Consider the following 23,500-nt stretch of genomic DNA (forward strand, 5'->3'; position numbering starts at 1 on the left):
CAAGACCGCAAGGTCTTTTTTCGGTGCTATCCTTTTGGATAAATGTGCTTTTGACTGTACCATGTACTGTTTTTGCACTTGATATTGTCTAATAAAATAATCAATCAATCAAATTGTTTATTTATTTCCGTGTCCTGCACACAATGTGCCCAACCCTCATGGGTTTATAAGACGCACCATTTCACAATTGCATTTAAAGCATGTTTACATTACATAATTCACGCATTTCCAGCATGTTTACATTACATAATTAATTATACTACAACTCAGATTTATACAGGTCTTCTTTCCCAAGCTTGACAAATAAAATCTGCCACAACAAAAGTCCTTTTGGCAAAACATATCTCCATCTTTACATAGACATTTAAATCTAGGAAATCCCCACAGATATAAGACATCTTATTAACCGTTCCTCACCCAGGAATCAGCCCAGCTCCTAATCCAGACAACAGTCTTGTCAAAACTCGACTATTGTAACTCCCTCCTTACTGGCCTACCAGCATGTGCACTCCAAAATGCAGCAGCTCGCTTGGTCTTCAACCAGCCAAAATTCTCACATGTCTCCCCCCTGCTCCGCTCCCTCCACTGGCTCCCGGTCGCTGCCCGCACAGAATACAAAACTCTGATGCTGGCATTCAAAGCAACCAAAGGTATGGCTCCCCCATATCTTGCAAGTATGATTGAACCCTACAAACCCTCCCACGCACTCAGATCAGCCAACGCAGGGAAGCTGGAAGTACCCTCACTAAAAACGCCGGGACAACGCTCCACACGTCCCAAACTCTTCTCCCTTCTGGCTCCAAAACTGTGGAATGCACTTCCCATTGCAGTCAGAACTGCAGCATCACTCCCAATCTTCCGCCGTAGCCTGAAAACCCACCTTTTCAGACTCCATCATGGCCCATAGCACTTACCCTAACCCCTTAGATAGCATTTCTGTTGACTTAGATAGCATTTGACACAGACTTATAGCATGTTACAGTATGTAGACAGCACTATAATTGTATTGTATATAGTCATAGCACGCCATAGTACATATGTATAGCATAGTAGTAAATATGTATAGTTTATATGTATAGTGTATGTATAGTTTAATTATATAGATATTCCACTGTTACTTTCTTTCATGATAAATGCTTTTATGTGATGTATTCCCATGCTTTTGTTCTTGCTTAAATGTAAGTCGCTCTGGATTAAGAGCGTCTGCTAAATGCCTAAATTGTAAAATTGTAACCAAATTATCCCTTAAGTCGTCATATTTAGAGCAGTAAAACAAAAAGTGAACTTCGTTTTCAATTTCATCAAGATCACAGAACAGGCAAGATCTCTCTTCTTCAGGAGTGGCATTAAACCTGCCAGTCTCCAGTGCTAATGGTAATGTTCCTGACCATATTTGTGCACAGAGCGATCGTTGTCTTTTGCTTAAATTATACTTCACATAGGCTAAGGTTCTACGGTATCTAGTAGTCGTAGTAACCATATAATAGTGGTAGCATATTATAGCATACAGTACCATACCATAGCATAGCATACTACATACATAGCATAGCATACCAATAGTGGACTATGGTATGCTATGTTGGAACATTTCTGCCCTCTTCACTTTTCATAGCATATAAAACATTAACAACGGGCCGGCCAGGGTTATTCAAATCATAAACAAATGTTAAAGGGATAGTTCAGATTTTTTTTACTATTTTTTTACTACCATTATTGATTTAATACGCAGATTACGTCTTTGGCCACTAGGGGGTTAATATAGTGGTTGCAAGTTAAATTGATTGCCTGAGTCCCATGGTGGGAGTTCTGCTCTGGTTTTGGTGTAATATTAAGTAGTTCTGGTCATTTTCTGGGGGACACAAGGGGCCACGCATTAAAAGTAAATTAATCCACAAAACTAGCGTCATTTGTATTGTTGACCTATTTCTACCAATTTCTGCAACTTTCGTAATTTTTTTACCCCTCTATTACACAGAACTATGTTTTTGTGTTGATATCATTATGCCCCAAAAAATTGTTACAAGTGATAGAGGGGTAAAGTTGAACGAAAGTTGCGCTAATATTTTAGAAATGGTCAACGATACTAATGATCGTTAGTTTTGTGGATTAATTTACTTTTAATGCGTTGTCCCAGTGCCCCCCCCCCCCCCCCCACGAAATGACCTATAAACTACTTAATATTCACCTAAATCAGAGCGGAACACACACCATGGTACTTGGGCAATCAATTAATACAGTTGCAAATTGCAACCACTATATTATACAAGTATTTCATACAACTTAAGTTAAAAAATTGTGAACTATCCCTTTAAAGTGCAAATGTGTTTTCTTAGGGACCCAACCCACCCAAGTTAAGTATTTGTGTTTCCTACAGTACTTCCTTGAATGTCCGTATGGACCAGTGGACTTGAAAAAGGAGCTACGTACTGTACAGTACAGTATGTCATTGTGTTAACAATAGTACACTCTCATTACTATCTTCTTCAAAAGGTATACATATTAAATACATTGATGATAAACTTAACCATTTGTCGGGGGGAAAAAGCCACACAATGGCTATTGCCGTTGTGATACACGATCATACAACTAAGTATAAATCAGGCTTAAATGGTAAAAATTACATCATTGAAGTCATTGAAAGGAAGTGACCAGGCATATTTCAGAACTATGAATGAACAACAGTGTCAACATGAAAGTGTTCAAAGTGGTGATGGACTTGTCACTTAGTCATTAGGACAATAATGGTCCATTGTCATATGAGGAAAAGGATGTGGAAATGGAAACTGTGACAAATAGAGAGATAGATGGACAGAGACAAAGGGTCAGTTAAGTAAATATTGAAGTGGGTTTGGTCCTAATCTGACAACATCTTTGGTGTGTATATACTGTCTCAAAGTGTGGCCACCAGCAACACTAGTCAACGAACTATGACAAAAACCACTGGTCTTCTAAGGTCATCGCATCGGCTAGTGGCTACTGTATAAACTCTAACGTATATGCTGTCATCCAAACAGTGTTGTGCTGGGGACAATCAAACACAAAACAAGGCCGGCCTCTGAAGGTGGTCTGTACAGGGGACAGGTGGTGATTATGTGTTCTGCAGCCTGCTCAGGCTCGCCACAGTGTCAATATGAATTATTCTTGGGAAATAATATTTTCAGAACAGAATAATACGAATTATGTAGAATGTTGATACTGTTATTCTTCAGAGAATATTATATCCATTAAATCACTATTGATCCATCCATGAGACTTTTAATTATACTTTAAAGTATTTGTTGTATGGTCTACATGTTGATTCTTCATTACTCAACTATTGAAAGTAATGAGGAGTGGAATAGAGATAAAGAGGAGAGTGTAGGCAGGAACTTGTGGAACTTGTGACAGAAGGGTTGGAAACAGTGGCACTGACAAAAGGACAGGAGGCGGAGCTGGAAGTAGCAGAATTGAGGATGATCAAATTCAGTGATATGGCAGGACAGGACGTTGGGACAGGATCAGAAATGACTATAGGATCAGCCCTAATAAGGTTAGATCATGGTTTGGGGATAAAGCCCGAGAGGCGAGGTTGAGATGGATTGGACATGTGAAACAGGAAACGGAACCAGTCCAGGTGTAAACAGATGTCAGTTGTGGTGACACTGATGGGAATCAGCCAAAAGAAGAGGAGATTCATATGTTGATTCACTACCTTATCACCTAAAACTGGAGTATGAATAGGAATTAAGTCAGTTGACCACGTGCGTCGTCGCTGTCAAAAGTAAAACAGTAGCCGTGATCAACGCACAGAATGCAGATACTGAGTTCTTGGTATAGGTCAGTAGATGGCTACTGAGAGCATTCAATGCTCTGATTAAATGCATTGATACCACTTTGTTCACTATTCCCTGAAGCAGTGTTGATTTTGTCGACTAAAACTGACGAAAAATGTTTGTCGACTACCTTTATTCACTGACCAAAATAAAAACCAAGCTATGATGACTGAAACTATGACTAAATATACTGACAATTTCAGCAACAAATAAAAACTAGACTAAAATGCTAGGGAGGTACTAGTGGAGAAGAAATCCAGATCAAGTCATAGATTTTTGGTTTTGCTCAGGTGCTGTGCTTTGCAAATAGATCTAGAGCTTGTAGATCGCCATTTTCAGCATGCAACGAACTACAGTACATGTAAAATCAGCCAAAATACATTTTAGTTTACTAAATCAACTGTAAATTTAATCGACTAAAACCATGTACATATTAGATAAAAACCATTAATAATAATCTTTATTGTCCCAAATAATATTCATAGACTTCTGTTCAAATCCCCCCATCAAAACACATAGAACATAAAAAACATATCACCAAGACAATACAAAACATGAGGTCCCCACATGTATACAGAACATCCTATCGGCGGGGCAGATTAATGCTGCGATGGCTGAGGGGACAAAACTCCTACTACAACAGGTTTTTCCATGCTAAGGTTCTGCATTTTTGTCCCGATGGCATGAGGTTGAAAAGGCGATACAAATGATCAGTGTCATTTGATATCGAAAGTGCTAACCGTGTGATGGCCTTATAATATTGTTCATATATTATCAGAAAGGGTGGGTGTGAGAAATCCGATGATCTTGGAAGCAATACGGGTAACCTACTGTAAGTCTATTGTCCAGAGTGAGTCCCAAGATATGTGAAACTGTCAACCTGTTCTACTGTTTTACCATTAATAAGGAGTGGGAGGGTTGTTTCAATGACCACTTATTTTCTTTTGTCCACATTCAACTATATGTAATTGTCAGTCACTGTGTCAGTGCACCACTGTGTAAAAGGAGAAATGGTGTTCTGATAGTCCGTAATCGGGTTATTGTGATGGAGCTGTCCGAGAATGGCAGAGTATTTAAAGTATGTGATGTTGGTGGGTGAAGGGCTACAGTCATTTGTGTATAGTGGGGAAGCCAGGGGCATGAGAATGATGTACCTACTTTAACTGTTTGTGGTCTATAACTCAAAAATGAGTCCAGTGGATGAGAAGTGGATCGAGGGATGTTGAGGTGATGCCATTTCTTGATGATGTGATGCCGTTGAATTAAATAGTGTTGAAAGCAGAACTAAGAACAAATCAATGAAAAGAATAGTAGCAAAAATGTATCGACTAATCGAGCAATTTAGTCACCGTCTAGTCCAGGGGTGTCCAAAGTGCGGCCTGCAGGCCAAATGCGGCCCTGGGATAAATGTCATACGGCCTGCAGCTTCATACCTCAATTGTATTATGAACGGCCCCGCCCATTTTTCACCCGTGTGTCAATTATCTAATGTGATCCTGGGCTCTACACACCCTCCGCCAACCTAGTCCCCATATATGGGGGACATGGGGAGAGCAACGGACTTGAACTCATGCTTCCTTCATGCCCGAGTGTCCAAGTTGCTCCTTTGCACCTGACAGGGGGAGTTTCCCTGGTTGGACGTAGTGCGTGGAAGGAACCAGTTCCTTTCCCCTCCATCAGGCGCCCCGCGGCCCCGGCTGGCTAGGGGGAGGCATTGTATGCTCAGTGTATGCTTTGTGTGCAATGACAAATAAAAGTCTATTCTATTCTATTCTATTCAAGTTTTTTAACCTGGGCATTTCCCAGAATATAATTTAAGTGTTCCTTATTCCTTCTTCCTTGTATTATTATTTCTATGTTGCTCGTCTGGTTACATTTGGTAATGTGACATATGGCTGAAAAAAGGCTGAGAGACACTTTTTGTTCATAGCACACACCCGACAAAAGACCATTGATATGAAATATTGATGATGATATGATGAGTTCAATAGAATCGTTTAAATGCGATGCACATGTATGTGACTTTGTTATAGACTTGTCCGACGCTACATTATGTCAGGAGATATAGTTGGTTGGCCCTTGGGTGTTTTAAAAAAGTACAACACTTTGTTTAAAAGGATATCACCAAAAAAAAGATCCTTGAGGTGTTGTTTCCATTCAGGTCCAGGGTATTCAAAGGGGGTCAGCCATTCCACACTTGGGTGGCAATGCTGTAGAAGGAGAATCTACCCATGTTTGTTTTTAAAGTGTGTGGTACCAGATCGTTGTTCTCGCTCCCTCTAGTATTGTGGCTGTGGCTGTCACTCACTTTTTTTTAGGGTACAGTATGCATATGCGGGTACTCGAGGGAAAAGCTGCATTTACAATTTTAAATGTCAATCCCAATTTCAATTGCTTCACTCTGTCTTCTACCAGGAGCCAACCTAGACTATCAAAATGGGTTGCAAAAAGATGTGTCATGGGCCCAGCCCCCAGGCCGAAAAGTAGTCAAATTAGCCCTTCGCCTCGCCTTCAGAAGGAAAAAAAACAGTAAATGCAGAACTGTGATTTTTAAAGTTTTGCCAGTTGCCACACGACTCCTGGTGTATGATGCAGTGATAAACTGTCAGCTCACCTGTGCCGTCTTCTTCCTTTTTTCTCTCCCGCATTCTTGCCACCAAGCCACTCTTATGACCGCACATTGCGGGTGCTCCGTCTGTTGTCATTCCCACAAGTTTATCCCATCCCAGCTCCATGTCATTTCCATGCATCGAACTAGCCCTGAAACATGACTGATTATCATGACAGTCATGCAGAAACTTAGCCCTGTTTTTGGCGCTCGCTGCATTTACAAGATTTCCGTATATATAAACATTCAGATTTCAAATATAAAGTACTCACAATTTGTCCCACGGGTGTTAGTTAGTAGCAGCTCCAACGATTCGAATGGCTGCATCCCGCGTTGTTTAATAAAAAGCATTTTTATCCGAGCTCCCCGGCTACTTTTTTCAAACGGGGTTCGTTTGGGAAATCCACAGTTGCACACCGGGAGCGCACTCGCCTATTAGTCTGTATTGGCAGGGCGGTCAGCGTACATATATCGAACACACCGAGTGCCACCCTCCTCCCGACCGATAGGGGCGCGTAGTTGAAAGCCAATGGCAAAATAACACCTCGGATAAAAATGCTTTTTATTAAACAACGCGGGATGCAGAAATTCTAATCGCTGGAGCTGCTACTAACTAACACCCGTGGGACAAATTGTGAGTACTTTATATTTGAAATCTGAATGTTTATATATACGAAAATCTTGTAAATGCAGCGTTCGCCAAAAACAGGGTGAAGTTTCTTCATGACTCGTATGAATACGAGTCATGAACCATGGCTAGCATCGAACGTAATCCCAAAAACTCTGTCACACACAGGCTTGAGTGACTCAAATTGAGTCCACGGATGAAAATTGACAGCTGAGCAAGCAATGTCCGATGTATCGGTGCTCTCTCATCCACAATTCCACAGCAAGGGAATATGCGATGAAATATTTTCCATTTCCCACAAGCTGTTGTTTAAGATTAGTGGAAAGCTTGTTTACACTGTCAGCAACTGTGTTTCTGCTCAAACTCACATTTGAAAATAGCTGCTTTTTTCTGGCCACACAACGTCACAAACTTTGAGCATGCAGTTCTTTACAAACTCTCCCTCGGTAAATGGCCGGGCTGACTTTGCGACCTCTTCTGCCACAATAAAACTGGCTTTGACAGCAGCCTCGCTTTGTGATTTGGCTTTTGTGAACATAGCCTGCTGGGACTTCAGATTTCTCTTGTACCTTCTGTAGCTTTTGTTCTGTGTCCAAATTCTTGTATTTGTCTGGGTGTTTCGATGATAATTCATAGTGCCTTTTTAAATTATATTCTTTCATTACAGCCACGCTGTCTCTACACACAAGACATACAGCCAGGTTTCCCGTTTACTTCGGTGAACATGTATTGTGCCTCCCACGGTCCCACCTGTCTTGAAACCTTCAGCGTCTACCTTTCGTTTTGCCAATTTGGGAGAGAGGGAGATGATTAGGCTTCTACTGTGTGACTGGCTGGCTGCATGTGCTCTGCTGAGTATGCTGACTTTAGTACTGAAGTGAAGAGAAGACGCGGTCACGCCGGGTCGCGCTCGCTCACGGGCACTCGGTACACGCCAATGCACTCGCAGTGCATTTTGGGACTTGTAGTATTATGGTGCTGCTGGCACATAATGCTGCGGGCCGCTTTTAATAGTAATTAAATAATATCCCGCGGGCCAGTGAGAACTCATTCACGGGCTGGATGCCTGGATTCTAGGCTTAAAATAATTTATATAAATATTTTAGTAAATCTCTATGAGAAAAATTAATGGCCAATTTTTCAGTGGGTCCAGAAAACCACACCTGGCCACTGCTATTCTCTATCAATAAACATCAACCTCTCAATGCAATCCATCTTAATTAACTAACTTAACAAATGTGCATATGTTACACATTAAACAGTAACCATGTATTTGGAATAAAACCCTGCTGATTAGTGACTATATCCGATTCCTTGAAACTGCACCAAAATAGTTAAACAGACTTTATATTATGAAATGATATAATGCTGGACCGAGTTAATGCTAATAATATAGCCAATAGCACTAAAGCACTTCATATAGTAGTAGTTCACCATTACATTTTTAGAAACACAAGAACACCTGCCTGCTCAAAACAATACACTTCTAGTTATACAAAAAACAGACATTTGTGTTAAGGCTCATACATAGTCTGGATTTACGGTGGTGGGGTGACCACTGAACTACAACATGACGTCACGAGCCGCGGTGAAGAGCAAACCACCGCCACCGCTCCAGCCCTTCTCTCTGTTTTTACTCACCACCGCTCAACGTTATTTCAGCTCCGGTGGTCAGCTCACCACCGGAGCGGTGGTCACCTTACCACCGAAAATCCAGACTATGAATAGGCCTTTACTGCTTTTTTCTTTCAGTGCTGTGTAAAGTAACAATGAAGTAGGGCCTATACTGTTCTAGCTGAACCACTGCCTAATACTGCTCCCTACCGTTTTGGAAGACACATGGCAGGGCCCTACTTGACACTGACAGGCAGATGTAATGAAACAAATGAGTACATCATAAAGAAATAATAAAGATGAATTATATACCAATTGTGACCACACACAATAGTGGGTGTCGCACATACTATCAGAATCCATCATCCATCCATCCTCAACCGCTTATGCGTAGTCGGGTTGTGGGGGCAACAGCTCCACCAGTGAGCTCCAGACTTCCCTCTCCAGGGCAACATTAGTGACTTCCTCCTGGGGGATCCAGAGACGTTTCAAGGCCAGTGAGTCAATGTATTTCCTCCAACTGCGCCTTGGTCTGCCACGGGGTCTCCTCCCAGTGGGACGTGCGTCGAGGACCTCCCTAGGGAGACACCCGAGAGGCACCCTAACCACTAACCAGATGCCCGAACCACCTAAACTGGCTCCTTTCCAGGCGAAGTAGCAGCGACTCTACTCCGAGTCTCTCTCGTGTGACTGAACTTGTCACCCTTGTAGCCGCTTGTATTCGCGACCTTATTCTTTCTGTCACCATGACTCAAACTTCATGACCATAGGTGAGAGTAGGAACGAAGATTGCTCGGAAGAGAGCTTTGCCTTCTGGCTCAACTATCTTTTCGTCACAACAGTACGGTACGGTACAGCGACTGCAATACCAACCCTGCTGCTCCGATTCTCCAGCTGATCTCCATCTCCGTCCTCCCCTCACTCATGAACAAGACCCCGAGATACTTAAACTCCTTCAGTGCTTTAACCTTTTAACCAAAACATATCACTGATCTTTAAAGCTGCATTGTGCAATGTTAAAAAATAAATAAAGTATCATAGACATTAATAGATATACTATTTACCTATATGTAAAACCTATGTTGTCAAACTCCAGCCAAACACATTTGTCGTCATGTTATCACTGTGATGGGTGGTTAGGTTCAGGTTGATGAACGTAAACACTATAGAAGTGATTTTTGGATACACATTTCTTGAACATATCCTTTAAAATAAACTTTTATTCAACAGTTTCTCAGTATTTACTTTCTAACAGGAAAAATAAACAACCAACAGTATAAAATCTGTCAACACTGATCAAATGCAACTTCTTGTGTAAGATGGCTCCATCTGCTGGACAGACTACAAAAGTAACTACACAGACACTGTCTGCCTTGCATCCCCAAAGGGCTGCATTTTCATTATGATTGTTGATCTGAATTATCTTCACTTCTAAATAAAAGGTTGATATTGTCTAAGACAAAAATATGCAGAACAACCATGGTTCTCTAAGTGGGGTTCGGGAACACCCAGTGGACGGTCCTGGGGAGGGTGGGGGGGAGAGATTCCAGGGGGTCCCCGACTCCCCATCACAATTAGTTAATGTAGCATCGAAATCAGTTTGTGCATTTTAACCAATATACTATACATAAGCCATTTGAAAATAGCCGACGCATTGTGATTTTAGCCCAAATTTCAGACTGCACCTTGTGCTGTTCACATTTATGTTTAATAAAGTATTCACTCTATCAACAAAGTCCAAAATTGAAATATTTGACACATTTTGAATAACAACAAAAATCTGAGAAGCACTGTTATAGAACATCATACAATGTGTACAATGTCATATCGAAACAGCAAACGACATACACGGGTACAGGTACAAGCCTGTGAGATGTTTCAAGGGGAGAAAAGCTTTATTCCCCCTATTAAATCACACAAAATAATCTCTTCAGGTAGCGGTCGAAAATTGTGTCGCTGTGTCAGTCTGAAAGGCTAGATCCATCAGATGAGCAGATTGTATTGTTCCACTTTTGCTACGGCATTATAAATGTATGTTTTCTCATTCCAATAAAGAAAGCCCTTTGAATTGAATTGAATAAACATACTGAACTTCATCCGGAAACTTCATTATCTATCCAGACTTTACTTTCACTCCATCCAGACCTTTCCTTCGTTTCAGATTGGTGAAAAGCAAGGCAAAGTTGATAATGTAGGTTGACACACAAACCAGGCAGAAGTCCCCCAGAATAAAGGCGAGCACCCATGCCAGGTAGATTGACCCAACCACAGACATCCAGGAAAAGATGACCAGAAACAATGCTGCTCTCTTGGAAACCGACAATCCTGCAAGAAAGTAACACGGGACAGAGTTCACATTTAACATACTCTGTGTGTGTGTGTGTGTGTGTGTGTGTGTGTGTGTGTGTGAGTGAGTGAGTGAGTGAGTGAGTGAGAGAGAGAGAGAGAGAGATGGGGAGACTTATGAGTATGAGGGAAATAGTGGATATGTGTGTACTCTGTACTGACCTAGGCCCAACTCTAGAGTGTAGAAAATGATGCCCAGAATACTGTTTGGCTGGTTTAGGGCACTATCTTCAGCAACAAAGTACTGGACCAAACCAAATCCACGCCCCCATCTGGCAAAAAAGATTTTGTAAAATGTAATGTCAAACAATTCTGAAGTACATGAGCAATAAGGAAACTATATAGGCCACTAATAGCCTGCCGTGGCTAGACTAATATCACTGTCTTTTTATTTTATTTTTTTAAATAATTGATTGATTGATTGATTGAATGAACACAAACAAATACATTAATTAATTCTACTTTTTGTATGGTAAACTTTAAAAAGCTGGCTATGGGGTCAAAAATAGTATTAGGAAATTATGTTTTAAATTGCACTATGCAGATTCCAGACCCACACACATAGCCTACTTCCAGATACGTTATTCTTTAACACGTGGCACTGAGTGGGCGCAACTGCACTGCTGTGAAGGCAATACTTAACATGTCAACAAAATGACATGGCATATACTGTACAGTATATGCATGGCATAGAGTCATAGACTAGGTTATCTTCAATTCATAATAGTGATCAAGCAGTAAGCTTCTACCTGGATGTGAACACTTTGGAACAGCTCACAGATTCCCCCAAATCGCACATCGCTCTGTATTCCGGGTTGTTTTCTCGAGAAATCTCAACATGCAGAGCATATATCGACAGCATAAACCCAAAAGCGCACAAAAATATGCGCGTTTTTCTCTCCCATGTAGGCACACAGTGATCACCAGCCTTTGCCATGTTCTCACTGTCTTTATAAACTTAATTCGAGGGACCTAGACTAGATTTCAGCTGGATTTGGGAACAAACGACGGACGGTAGGTTTTTTTAATGCTTGCTTTGCGCTCGTCATCCCCCTGCAAGCACCCCTCTGCTCTACTCCTCCAAGCTACCTCACATGACACTGAAAAACACATTCCACGTTTTGATTGGTCCAAAACGACCTTCACAAAGCTTTTGATTGGATAACAGAGAGTAGGTTGGAGACGTATTCACAGCCAGTCACTGTCAGAGGTTTTATGTATTTTAGGAAAGGACTTTGTATTTTTTCCTCATCCCTGCATGTCTGGTTTGTTTCCCCAAAAAGCTCACTCATTTCATTTGTTGTGTTGAAAGCGGAAAGCCAGCTATTCTATTTCTCTATCGGTGGGTCCGATCACCGATGGGACAATGTTGCGTCTGAACTATTATTCTATTCTATTCTATTCTGTTCTATTCTATTCTATTCTATTATTATATTTATTTTTATAGTTGATTATTCAAGAGGAAATAATGTGTTGTATTCTATGGATAGATCATGGCCATGGTGGGGCACTGGCTGTGTGACAGTTGAGTTGGCATAAAAACAGTATAATATTCATTTCTTTTGTGCCATCCCACACAATGCGTCCAGGGCTTTGAAGTCCCGCCTCTCAATGGAGTTCTCGTTTCCATTGGACTGTCGCTCCACACAGCGACCTCGCTTATTGGTTAAACACATGCCAGTCTAAAAGCAAGACGGAACAGCACAAGGAAGCAGCAGACAGTCGCCAAACAAGAAATTGTCATGCCGTTACAGGATTAAAACACATCTGGATATTGCGGTGTGTTTACAAGGGGAATATATCGTGGGTACGTACTGTGTCCATATCCAAGTTGGTCTAATTTAGAGAAAAGGGTGATATTTTTGTCTCGTACCTTCCTAGAAAGCAGGCTGTTCAGGTAACTGGCCTACGCCCCTATACGGGCAAAGAGACAGTGGGATAGGTTACGTCTTTATGATGTAGTGTCTGTTTAATTACTGTGTTATATGTAAGTGCATGTCGGTGAAGCCGTTACAGGTGAACAATTCGCCAGTATAGCGTGTACCGGTAGCCTATTTATATAAATCCTTTTAGGGTGTTTGACTGTAAAGTCAAGTGTAAACCACCCAGTCTGCCCACAACAAACCAGACAGGCAGGCCTGACATTAACGACCTATCTTGAATTTAGGATTCCTAAATGTGCTTGGAGCGCAGGTATTCGATGGGTATTAAAAACAACAACAATGCAGTGTCCAGTGTAAGCTCATATAGCTGTACATTATGTAGCTATACATTATAGTTCTCTGATGATCAAATCAAGTTATATGTGGCTAAAAAGTTGCATCAGGGTGGTCAACCTCGGAAATGCACATTAGATTTTGTCCTGGGCACTTGAAGTGAATGTTCTGGAGTAAAACTGGGCACCTTTGGGGAAGAGACTGGGCACTACTTCACTCGCATCTTTGACACATTATTCCAAGGATACGTCATTTAATTACAACTTGTAAAGTGTGTGGTATAGGTCTACATTTATCCATGTGTTGTGTTTGGAGATTTAAAGAACAGTGCTGGGTTTTGACACCAGAAGTCAAGGATATATTCGACTGCAATATCCTGCAATAATGGGAGAAAGTCATTATAAGATTTTGATTGAAATGTAATGTAGACAAGTTTCCCAATATAGTAGCACTGACAGAGTTACACCAACACGGATTAAATTAATCCTTAAATGTATAGGCTACTGACTTAACCCTGTATACTTGAATGGCTTGCATGATGCCATTGTGGGCTGCCGAATCTTGATTTTGTAAATCTACGATTTCTACATTAACCCATTTAGGACTGAGGCCGATTCTAAGATTTTTCAAAAATAGCAGATCTACAAGCTCGTAGTGCGGCACTCTGTGCCACGTTATGGTGATTATTATTATAAAATCGTTATAAAATTCAGAAGAAAACTTTCTAGTTATTCTTTTACATTACAACATTTTTATCCCACGATCTCAACTTTTCTATTCCCTTTTAGAACCATGTCAACCAAGGAGGGGGGAGAAGTCGCTAAATCTGTGGCCATGTCGACTCAAAGTGTAATGACCAATGACAACAGCAGAGAAAACAAGGGCCATCATGATGAACAGTCTGAGACAACAGGCAACACAGACAGCAGTACAACAGCCAAGAACTTGGCTTTTCTTAAAGCTCACTCTCTAGATGTGACCTTTGAGGTTGGTGAGGAGTATGATGTCATTGAAACCATCGGAACAGGAGCCTATGGCGTTGTTTCCTCTGCCAGGAGACGGGATAATGGTAAGACATGTTACTGTTTGTTAGTTCTCATATGTGGTGCATCAGCCCTCCAAAGAAACTGCATTATAGAATACAAATACTGCTGATGCATACATTCTGAAAAAGAGATGATCAAATAATAATAATATCTCTCATTAATTTCTATTCAGAATTCAGAGCTTATTTGTATTCTCAATATTATATATATATAAACCTACAGACACACATAATCGCGGAACTCAGAAGAATATTGCCACTTATTCCTGCCATCAGGGCCGTGGGAAGGTATTTACACTTTACAGTAGCAACAAGTGCTGAATGTTTAGGGGGGGCTGCGTGCCTTATAGGGTTGGGTGACGATACGAATACATCGTCAATCGCGAATATACGAATCCAATCGCCGAATATTTTTATTAGGCGATTTTTCGGGACGATTTTTAACCTGTAAAGTGTGCGCAACATCAGAATCAATTTGGGCCAGCAAAGTAGTAACAGCGGCCGGGTGGAAATCCCCTCCTCCCGTTATAATGGTATGGTCCCGACTCCCAGTCCCCGCAGCCGTGATGCTCAGTTGCTCACTGTGAGCCGAGGGAGCCGAGCCGAGGAAGGCTACTGTTACTGTACTGTAGCCTACATGTTGTTTACGGTCCGGAGTCCAGACCCATGCAGTTTAATAATATACAGTCACAACAGAATGCACACTGCTGTCTCGTGTCTCATCACAATCCCAATGCGCCACCCGTGAAGTCGGGGGGGAAAAATAAAAAACAGGCTGGTAGTGTTAGTATAGATGAAGTTCAGTGTGTTGAATCAGTAGCTACACGCTAAGCCAACGCTAAGCTAAGCTAACGATCCCCGAGCCTATACTGTATAGGCGCCGCTCGGGGATCGTTAGCCAGCGCTGCAAAAATAGACAGATCTACAAGCTCTCAACGCGTAGCGAACGGTGCTGCAGAAACAGGCAGGACGCGGCGCCTTCAGAGCCTGTGAATCAGCAGCAGCATGTGGGCGCCCCTCTGAGCCTCCGACGCCGGTGCGGGGAGGCAAGACTTCTCCAGGAGAAGTTACTAGGGCAGGCAGGCTACATGTTTAACACTGTCACCAGCCAGTGGTTGTGATGTTAGCTTAGCTTGCAGCTGCTTGTCCGTTCCAACTTCCAACTTCCAACCACTTCATCTAAACTTATTTCTTATTTTGTTACCCTGGCTGCGCAGTTGTGCTGCAAAAACAGACGGATCTACAAGCTCTCAACGCGTAGCGAACAGAGCTGCAAAAACAGGCAGGACGCGGCGCCTTGAGAGCTTGTAGATCTGCCTTTTTTGCGACATGCAGTGAGCTGTTCTCACTTTACTTTAATGACACGAATACATCGTCAATCGCCGATTTTTAGACAGACGATTGGCGATTGAAAAAATTTGGCATATCGCCCAACCTTAGTGCCTTAGCGCACGCCGCAAAATGCACGTGCATGTGCATTTTCACGTGGAAAAGTGGCTTTTACTTTCCCTCTCCTCTCCACACGCAAGTTATATGAACAAACTGACACAGGCAATTAACCAGGATAAGGCGCCAATACTGCGATACAGCATATTTATAACAGGCCTAGTAACAGAAATCTGTTTTGAACATATAAATAAAATGAATGCAGAATCACCATGCAGGCTATGGCACAGAAACCCATTAGGAAAGCAATTTACATATTACACACAGTATATGTATGGGAAGGCGCCGATTATCAAAATTTTAATTATAACAGCCTATATATTAACCCATTCTGACCTGAGATCAGATTCATACCAGGTTTCCGCTGGACAACACACTGGTCTGATGAACCCATTCTGACCCGAGATCAGATTCTAAAAATGTCAGTCGTTCTTCGATTTCTTCAAAAATAGCAGACCTACAAGCTCGTATCGCGTCACTCGGTGGCGCGATATGAGCTTGTAGATCTGCTATTTTTAAATAGCTAAAGCATAATGTAACGCTAACACCAAAATGGGTGCCCGTTCAGAATGGGTTAATATTATTATTATTCCCCTCCTGTCCGAGGGGAGTGGGGGGGGGGGGGGGGGTGCTCCTAGGTGCACGCCTACTTCCCTCAGCTATGGAATTTGTTCTGGTTAAGACACCCGATAACAATAACAATTTACAGAACATAGCACACTATACAAGATTGTCTTGTAAAATGTCCTATACATTTTTATGTTGTCTTGAAGATAGTCTCACATTGCCAGACTTTCAGAGGCACAGTGGTGTGCAAAATCACATAACAGTCTGCAGAGTGAGAAAACAGAAACAGTGAAAAACTATCATATTTAGAATTCTGTCTGGCCTTTGGGTGCTTGTAAATCTCTGAAATACTTTGTTGAATGTAGCTTGGTGTGAGTGATAACAAGGCCACTGCTCAAACCTGTTTATGCATTTTGTTTTATTGTGGCATATCTACTCTTCACAGGCCAGCAGGTGGCGATAAAGAAGATCTCTAATGCTTTTGAAGTGTTAACAAATGCCAAACGCACATTGCGAGAGCTGAAGATTCTCAAGCACTTCAAACATGACAACATCATTGCCATCAAAGACATACTGCAGCCTAACCTCCCTCACTCTGCCTTCAAGTCTGTGTAAGTCCTTAACAGTGATATTCATAATGGGTTGGATTTGCTGGGGGTGAACTCCATGCCTCTGGTTTTGATACTCCCCCTCAATATCCCCACATTATTTTTATGTTTTATCCTTGTTTCTGGCCAGACTGAATTCAATATATGCATTTCCTTATGGGAAATATAGACTGTCTGATATGTTTGATAATATCAGTTATAGATTACACACTTGTGAACTGAGCAGTGCAGGGTATAGGCTTTAGTTGACATAATATTGGTCCGACTGTCATTAGGCCGACAACCTACCTCAAACCCTAATCTAACTGCAAGCATCGCATGTCCGACCGCATGTCCGACTGTTGTTTCCGCATGGCAGTCTTTGGTGTGTCTAATCCCGCGGTGCAGGCTGCTCAATTATAGTTATAGTGCTCGGTGTGAATGACCCTTTAGGCTGCTCAACAGACAGACAGACATACATACACACACGGCTAGTCATTGGAGCTTTTTTTTTGCTTGTACCCGAGTATTGGCAAATAAAATTCTATTTCTTTATTTTGATAAATTAGTATGGAAAGCTATCAATCAGCCAACATTACAGAGTTTCTAGAACTAAACACTATACCACTGTTGTGTAGTAGTCCATTCTAGATCATAGTTTTGTAATTTCAGATATTAGAAATAGGCAAGATTCTGTTGTATTTAACTTCATGGTCTCATCTACTCGCTTGTCCTTTTGTTTTGTGTGTAGATACGTGGTACTCGACCTGATGGAGAGTGACCTTCACCAAATCATTCATTCAGGCCAGCCGTTAACTCCAGAGCACACACGCTACTTCCTGTATCAGCTTCTCCGTGGCCTTAAGTATGTGCACTCTGCCAACGTCATCCACCGTGACCTCAAGCCGTCTAACCTGCTGGTCAATGAGAACTGTGAGCTGAAAATAGGTGACTTTGGCATGGCAAGGGGTCTCAGTTCACACCCTGAGGAGTCCCACTCATTTATGACGGAGTATGTGGCCACAAGGTGGTACCGTGCCCCAGAACTCATGCTCTCTCTACACCACTACAGCCTGGCCATTGACCTGTGGTCTGTAGGGTGCATCTTTGCTGAGATGCTTGGACGCAAACAGCTTTTTCCTGGTAAACACTATGTCCACCAGCTGCAGCTCATCTTGTCAGTATTAGGCACTCCTCCTGAAGGTGTAATTGATGCTATTGGTGCTGAGAGGGTACGTTCCTATGTTCAGAGTCTGCCATCACGTGCACCTGTGCCATTGGCCAAACTATATCCTCATGCTGAGCCAGAGGCACTAGACCTGCTTGGGGCCATGTTGCAATTTGACCCCCGTGAGCGCATCAGCGTGACACAAGCTCTAGCCCATCCTTACCTGGACAAGTACCACGACTCTGATGATGAGCCCATCTGTGTGCCAGCTTTTGACTTTGAATTTGACAAGCTACAGATGAACAAAGAACAGATCAAAGAGGCCATCCTCATAGAGATCCAGGACTTTCATGTAAAAAAACAAAGCTGTCCACGTCAGAGACTACAGTTCAGACCCTTGCCAAGGGCGAATGGTGGAACTGGGGTAGGTGGAGTGCCCAGCAGTAACCAGTGCACTTCTCAGGCCTCCACAGCCAACCTGACCAAACACACACAGCTCTCTCAAGCAGCACAGATTCATCCACAACGTGCAATGGAGGGTAAAACCATTGACGACACTGCGATCCACACACCAGCAGAAGGAAGCCAGGCATTTCCAAATCAAATGTTGTCCTTTAACAACCAGCCCACTTCCCTTTCAGAGATACCTCCCCCGCGAATGACCCATGACTTACCTCTACTCACTAAATCTGACCATGTGCCAGTTGACGTGGACATGCCCAGTGCCAGCCCTGATGGCGGTCAGCCAGAGACTATAGACCTAACAACACCGGTCAGCTCCAGCCAGGAAGCTCCATCAGAAGCAATGCGAGATTGTTCCAAGGATGAGCAGCTGCCCAAAAGCCAAGCAGTAATGACACAGGCCACCCAGAGCCAGTCCATGACCCAAGCACCCACTTGTATGCCTGCAACCCCAGCACAGACTATGACACCCCTTCCTATCACTGTGCCTTCTCTGTCTCTCTCCCAGGCCCAAGCCCAGTCATTGTCTCAGTCCCTCTCACAGTCACTGTCCAAGAATGCCAGAGCTCAACCCATTGTGGGAGATGGGACCAGAAAAGAAGGAGCCATTTCAGAAGATACTAAAGCTGCACTTATAGCGGCTCTCCGGAACAAAGCTAGAGGTGGTAAGTTCAAAATGTTGAGTTCAATCATAATTTATGATAGATGTATGCCTTGTTAGTGATGGTGAAGTACATCCCATTATGTTTTAATTGCAGATGGAGCTACTTCTGCACCTGGAATGGATGTTTGTGCAGGAGGAAGTATGTCGTCCTCCTTATCGTCTCTTCCGGAATCACGCCGACCCGTCACAGCCCAGGAGCGCCAAAGGGAGCGAGAGGATAAGAGAAGGAAGAGGCAAGAACGAGCACGAGAGCGAGAGAGAAAGCTGAAGGAAAAAGAGAGAAAAGAAGGCCGGCATGGGGACTCACTGGGCGGGGTTCTATTGAGTGACAATGACAAAAGCCTACTGGAACGCTGGAAAAAAATGATGGACAGCTGCAATGACAAATGTCATGCACCTAATGATGATGGTGCAAAGAGTAAGGACTGCAATATGAACTCACACCATAGCGTGGGGGTTGGCGATAACACTCACATATCACTGTCAGTGGGTAAAAAAGCTGACAAAGAGGGAGGGAAGATTCCATCTCATGAGCAGTTGACTCCACAAGTCAAACCCAGACTGCCTGTTTTTTTCCAGCCTCAGAGTACGCAGGCGCCTTTACCTTTCTCTTTGAGCCAGACAAAGCCTGCAGAAATGGGAGTTGTGTCTGTGAATGGAGGAATAGATATAATGGCGGCCTCTAGTGGCTTTGTCAAGAACATGTTCAAACCACAGGGAGAGAGTGGGGGACAGAGTGCTTTTAACTGCCTGGGCAGCTGGAGTGGGCAGCATGTAGAGGCAAGGGCATCGCTGCAACCACAATCAAATAGATCTTCACAGCCCGCACAAGCAAGCTTCCTTCAGCCTCAACTCCAACCTCAAACTCATTCCCACCCACAACCTCACCCTCAGACTCAGCTGCTTCCTCAGCTGCTACCTGCAACGTTTTTGACTAAAGTCCCAATGATAACCACCAGAGAGACAAATGGAAATGTGGGTATAGGAGGTCAAAATAGCCTCCCTAACCCAGCAACAAGTCCCGGGCCAATGGAAAAACTCTGCCCCTCCATAGAAGAGAAGACTGGAACACAGGCAACAAACCCTCTCTGTGGGGCCTTAGGAGCCCCTTCCCAACCTCAGCACAGCCTGGGATTCACAGACACCGGGCAGCCGGGGCCCTCCGTCACCCCAGACATCCACACAGTGACACTGCAGCTCTCCAAGTCACAGGTCTGTGTCATGTTTCTCATTATCTGCTTCACGTCATTCTATTCTGTACTTGTTTGCATATTAAGTTTACTTTACTACTTATTTGCATCGAGGGAGTAGTTAATGGCTGGTTTTCCCAAAGGACATCATGCGTAGGGAGTGGGCGTGTGGTTATTCTCAACAACACCCCCTTTCACTGTGAATATAGATATTCCGTGCATAGATGTACAACATAATGGTAGGCCTGAGGCCTGCTATGGTTGGCCTCAGGCCTGTGTTTTCATATAGTAAATTTACCTTGCAGACATCACTTCGCCTCTGAAATTTTATTTAATAATATTTGGACAGCTGACAGTAGGCTCTCTTCACTCTTAACATTTTTTAATTTAATTTCTTTGATGCTGAAGTAGGCCTAAACATGTTTGTTTAATTTCAAAGTTTTTATATTTAAATGAGATGAAGAAAGTCACCACTCACACCACACATTTCTGTGAGTGGTTTTACTACTGCCACATGTCGACAGGTGTGTGTAGGCTAAAGAGGCTTTAGGGAAACTGGTTTGTGTATTCTATTCATGCAGGAGGTATGGCTGTGCTCTAGTCTAGGTTGTCTATTTCTATGTTTTGTTTGACAGTGTTTCCCAAAAAAGGACATAGTGTCTGATTGGCTGGCATGCAGCCAATTAGGCCGCACACAGGCTTCTGTTTGCGGCCTAGAGGGGTGTGTTCAAGCTATATGCGACACAAATTTTCTTTGGGAAACCACAATGGCTGGCCATTGTCATTAAAGGTCAACTTTTGTATATAAATCTAAAAAGCTGATCTACAAGAGCATGTAGATCAGCTATTCATAGTACAATGAAATATACAGTATAGGGCTTCTGCTGGACTAAACAAGTGTAATGCTTTATTGGGTCGTCCACTCACAGTTAACAGTCTTTGTATTGAGTTTGTGCTTGAAATGTACTGTAATTCTGCAAACTGTTAATAAATATTTCAATCAATGACCTAATCATTAACTATAGCAAATTAAATGTTTTGTCTTCTCTCGTCAGGTGGATGATGTTTTGCCCCCAGTGTTTTCTGTGACCCCGAAAGGCAGCGGGGCCGGGTATGGCGTGGGCTTTGATCTGGACGACCTCCTTAACCAGTCTCTCACGGACCTCCCGCACTCCGACCTCAGAGACAGGTGAGGGTTAAAGCTAAACTCACAGTTCAACCTCAGTGACCGAAGAAGGTTAAAGCTAACTCACGATTCAACCTGTTTTGTATTGTCTTTGACATTTGCTCTCAGATTTTTTATAAATAACATAACAGCATAATTGTGTCATATAATTGTATCATAGCCTGAAAAAAATGTTTTCTTCAGTGTCCTTCAAAATAAATAAGAAATATATAGAGTTTAAAAAGTGTAAATAAAGTCTAGTCTACAAAAGAGATTACAAATTACTTTGAGTAATATTAATTCATGCACTGTGGTACCTTTTTATAAACCGTTTCCCCCTCTTCCATCAGTTATGACACAGGGCCCCTGTCTGCCTCCCTCATATCTGACTGGCTGGAGGTTCACCACATGACCCAAGCTGATTTGGAGTCACTTCAGCAGGAACTACAACTGGGCTCTCCCATGATCCTCTCTGACTCCACTCCTCCAGACACCTGAATTCTGTCCTCTCCCTTCCCTGGAATAGAGCCCTTATCAGACGACGTCACACTGATAAGAACCAGTATGCGTGCGCAGGCCATCACCACATGAACCCCACCGCTCTTAAGATGCAATGGAAAAGCACTCGTGTAAAAATGCATCTGATCAAACTTTCAGATGCAGTTTTTCTCCCAGTATTGAGGAAGAATGCTTAACATTTTGTGATCTCTCGCCCTTGAAATATGTAATCTTTGTGTGTAAACATGGAAATTCAATGCAGTTTATGATCTGTCCTGCGAAGGTTTCATGCGCACAGAGAACGGCAGACCTCTAAGCTCGCAACGGTCGCATTCGCGACACGGTTGTGAGCTTGTATGTCTCGCTAGGGTGCGTCTCACAAGCCAACCCACAAGACGAGGTTGAATGGACTGAAACAGCTCTTCCCAAAAGAGGTTTGGGGAATTCCTATGTCACCTGTGTGTCCAGTCCCTATGTTTGTAAACAAATAATTGGTCTATTGAAGACAATAAACATGGAATTTTGATAATTTCTAGCATGAAAACAAGCTGAAAGAAAAGAATAAGATGCCTCTTAAAGTTTCTTTTTGTTGCTTTTTCTGCCTTTGATAGGTTGAACGTAATGACAGGAAGATGCCTCTTTTAATACACACTACCAAGACGTGAATCTTTTCTACCATTTCATGTAATGCTTTCTGTTCAAATAAAGTAAAACAGGTCACCTGGCTTTGTCTGGTTTTGTATGTATGGTGTGGTGGTTATAAAGTGCAATAAAAACTAGGTATGCACAGAATAGTCGGCCATTCAGCGGAATAGTGGAAAAAAGCATATTCGGTTGATTTTACAGCAGAAACCGAATAGATAAAATCATATCCTGTTATGTAATTAGTTACGGCAAAGTTATGGCCATGACAGCAATGGTGTAAAAAAATAAATGACAATCGTATTTGCTTTTCTGCCAACCGTTTCCTATATTCAGTTTCAGCCAAGAATTTCCCATTCGGTGCATCCCTAATAAAAACGAGGTACAGTACTTTTATGCCATACTACATAAGTTACTAAATAAATGAATCCAAATAATATTCTAGCTACAGTAGCTACTGGCCTATACTGAGAAACAGCATTTTAAAGGATCTAATTACAGTACTTGTAACATTGAATACAGATACTGTAAATGATCAACAGTTTATTTTGAGCGAATGTCTTAGCTCGATTTGGATTTTGGGTAGTTCAAACCCCTGTATTGGGATCACTTCTGTGATCAGAATCATATCTTAAGGGCAGTCACACCAGCTGACACCAGTCTGGGCAACTAGGCTGGATTCTGACCCCCCCCCCCCCCCTCTCATGCTTAAGAGCCAGGTAAAGATAACTGAATAGAACAAATAATGAACAGAATTTAAGACATGCATAACAAACTTAACCAATTTATTTAAATTATAGAAAACATGTATCACTTATTTACATCATTATGTGAAATCAAGT

At 42.4% G+C, this 23,500-nt stretch overlaps 2 protein-coding genes across 2 annotated transcripts; one reads left to right on the plus strand and one right to left on the minus strand.

Moving 5' to 3' along the window:
- Positions 1–9,874: 9,874 nt before the first annotated feature.
- vkorc1 (vitamin K epoxide reductase complex, subunit 1) lies at positions 9,875–12,068 on the minus strand. The gene is made up of 3 exons (XM_083788109.1): positions 11,758–12,068; positions 11,171–11,280; positions 9,875–10,987 (listed from the first exon to the last, which is right to left on the minus strand). The coding sequence occupies exons 1-3, from the start codon at positions 11,943–11,945 to the stop codon at positions 10,776–10,778; spliced, it is 510 nt and encodes a 169-aa protein (XP_083644235.1). The 5' UTR covers positions 11,946–12,068; the 3' UTR covers positions 9,875–10,775.
- A 631-nt stretch (positions 12,069–12,699) lies between these two features.
- On the plus strand, positions 12,700–22,726 carry mapk7 (mitogen-activated protein kinase 7). Its single transcript, XM_083786899.1, has 7 exons — positions 12,700–12,815; positions 14,013–14,293; positions 16,728–16,893; positions 17,621–19,164; positions 19,258–20,375; positions 21,409–21,542; positions 21,869–22,726. Exons 2-7 carry the CDS (start codon positions 14,017–14,019, stop codon positions 22,014–22,016), a joined length of 3,387 nt encoding a protein of 1,128 aa, XP_083643025.1. The 5' UTR covers positions 12,700–12,815; positions 14,013–14,016; the 3' UTR covers positions 22,017–22,726.
- Positions 22,727–23,500: the final 774 nt, after the last annotated feature.

The sequence above is a fragment of the Protomyctophum parallelum genome, assembly GCF_964188405.1.
Source record: "Protomyctophum parallelum genome assembly, chromosome: 17".
Lineage (NCBI taxonomy): Eukaryota > Metazoa > Chordata > Actinopteri > Myctophiformes > Myctophidae > Protomyctophum > Protomyctophum parallelum.

What these genes read in the sequence shown, in the direction of transcription:
- vkorc1 (XM_083788109.1), bottom strand. Translation starts at nt 11,945, where the DNA reads ATGGCAAAGGCTGGTGATCACTGTGTGCCTACATGGGAGAGAAAAACG. An exon ending in TCCAAAGTGTTCACATCCAG is followed by an intron (nt 11,281 to 11,757) that starts GTAGAAGCTTAC and finishes CTTTTTTGCCAG; the next exon opens with ATGGGGGCGTGGATTTGGTT. An exon ending in CACTCTAGAGTTGGGCCTAG is followed by an intron (nt 10,988 to 11,170) that starts GTCAGTACAGAG and finishes ACTTTCTTGCAG; the next exon opens with GATTGTCGGTTTCCAAGAGA.
- mapk7 (XM_083786899.1), top strand. Translation starts at nt 14,017, where the DNA reads ATGTCAACCAAGGAGGGGGGAGAAGTCGCTAAATCTGTGGCCATGTCG. An exon ending in TGCAGCTCTCCAAGTCACAG is followed by an intron (nt 20,376 to 21,408) that starts GTCTGTGTCATG and finishes TTCTCTCGTCAG; the next exon opens with GTGGATGATGTTTTGCCCCC. An exon ending in CACTCCGACCTCAGAGACAG is followed by an intron (nt 21,543 to 21,868) that starts GTGAGGGTTAAA and finishes CTCTTCCATCAG; the next exon opens with TTATGACACAGGGCCCCTGT.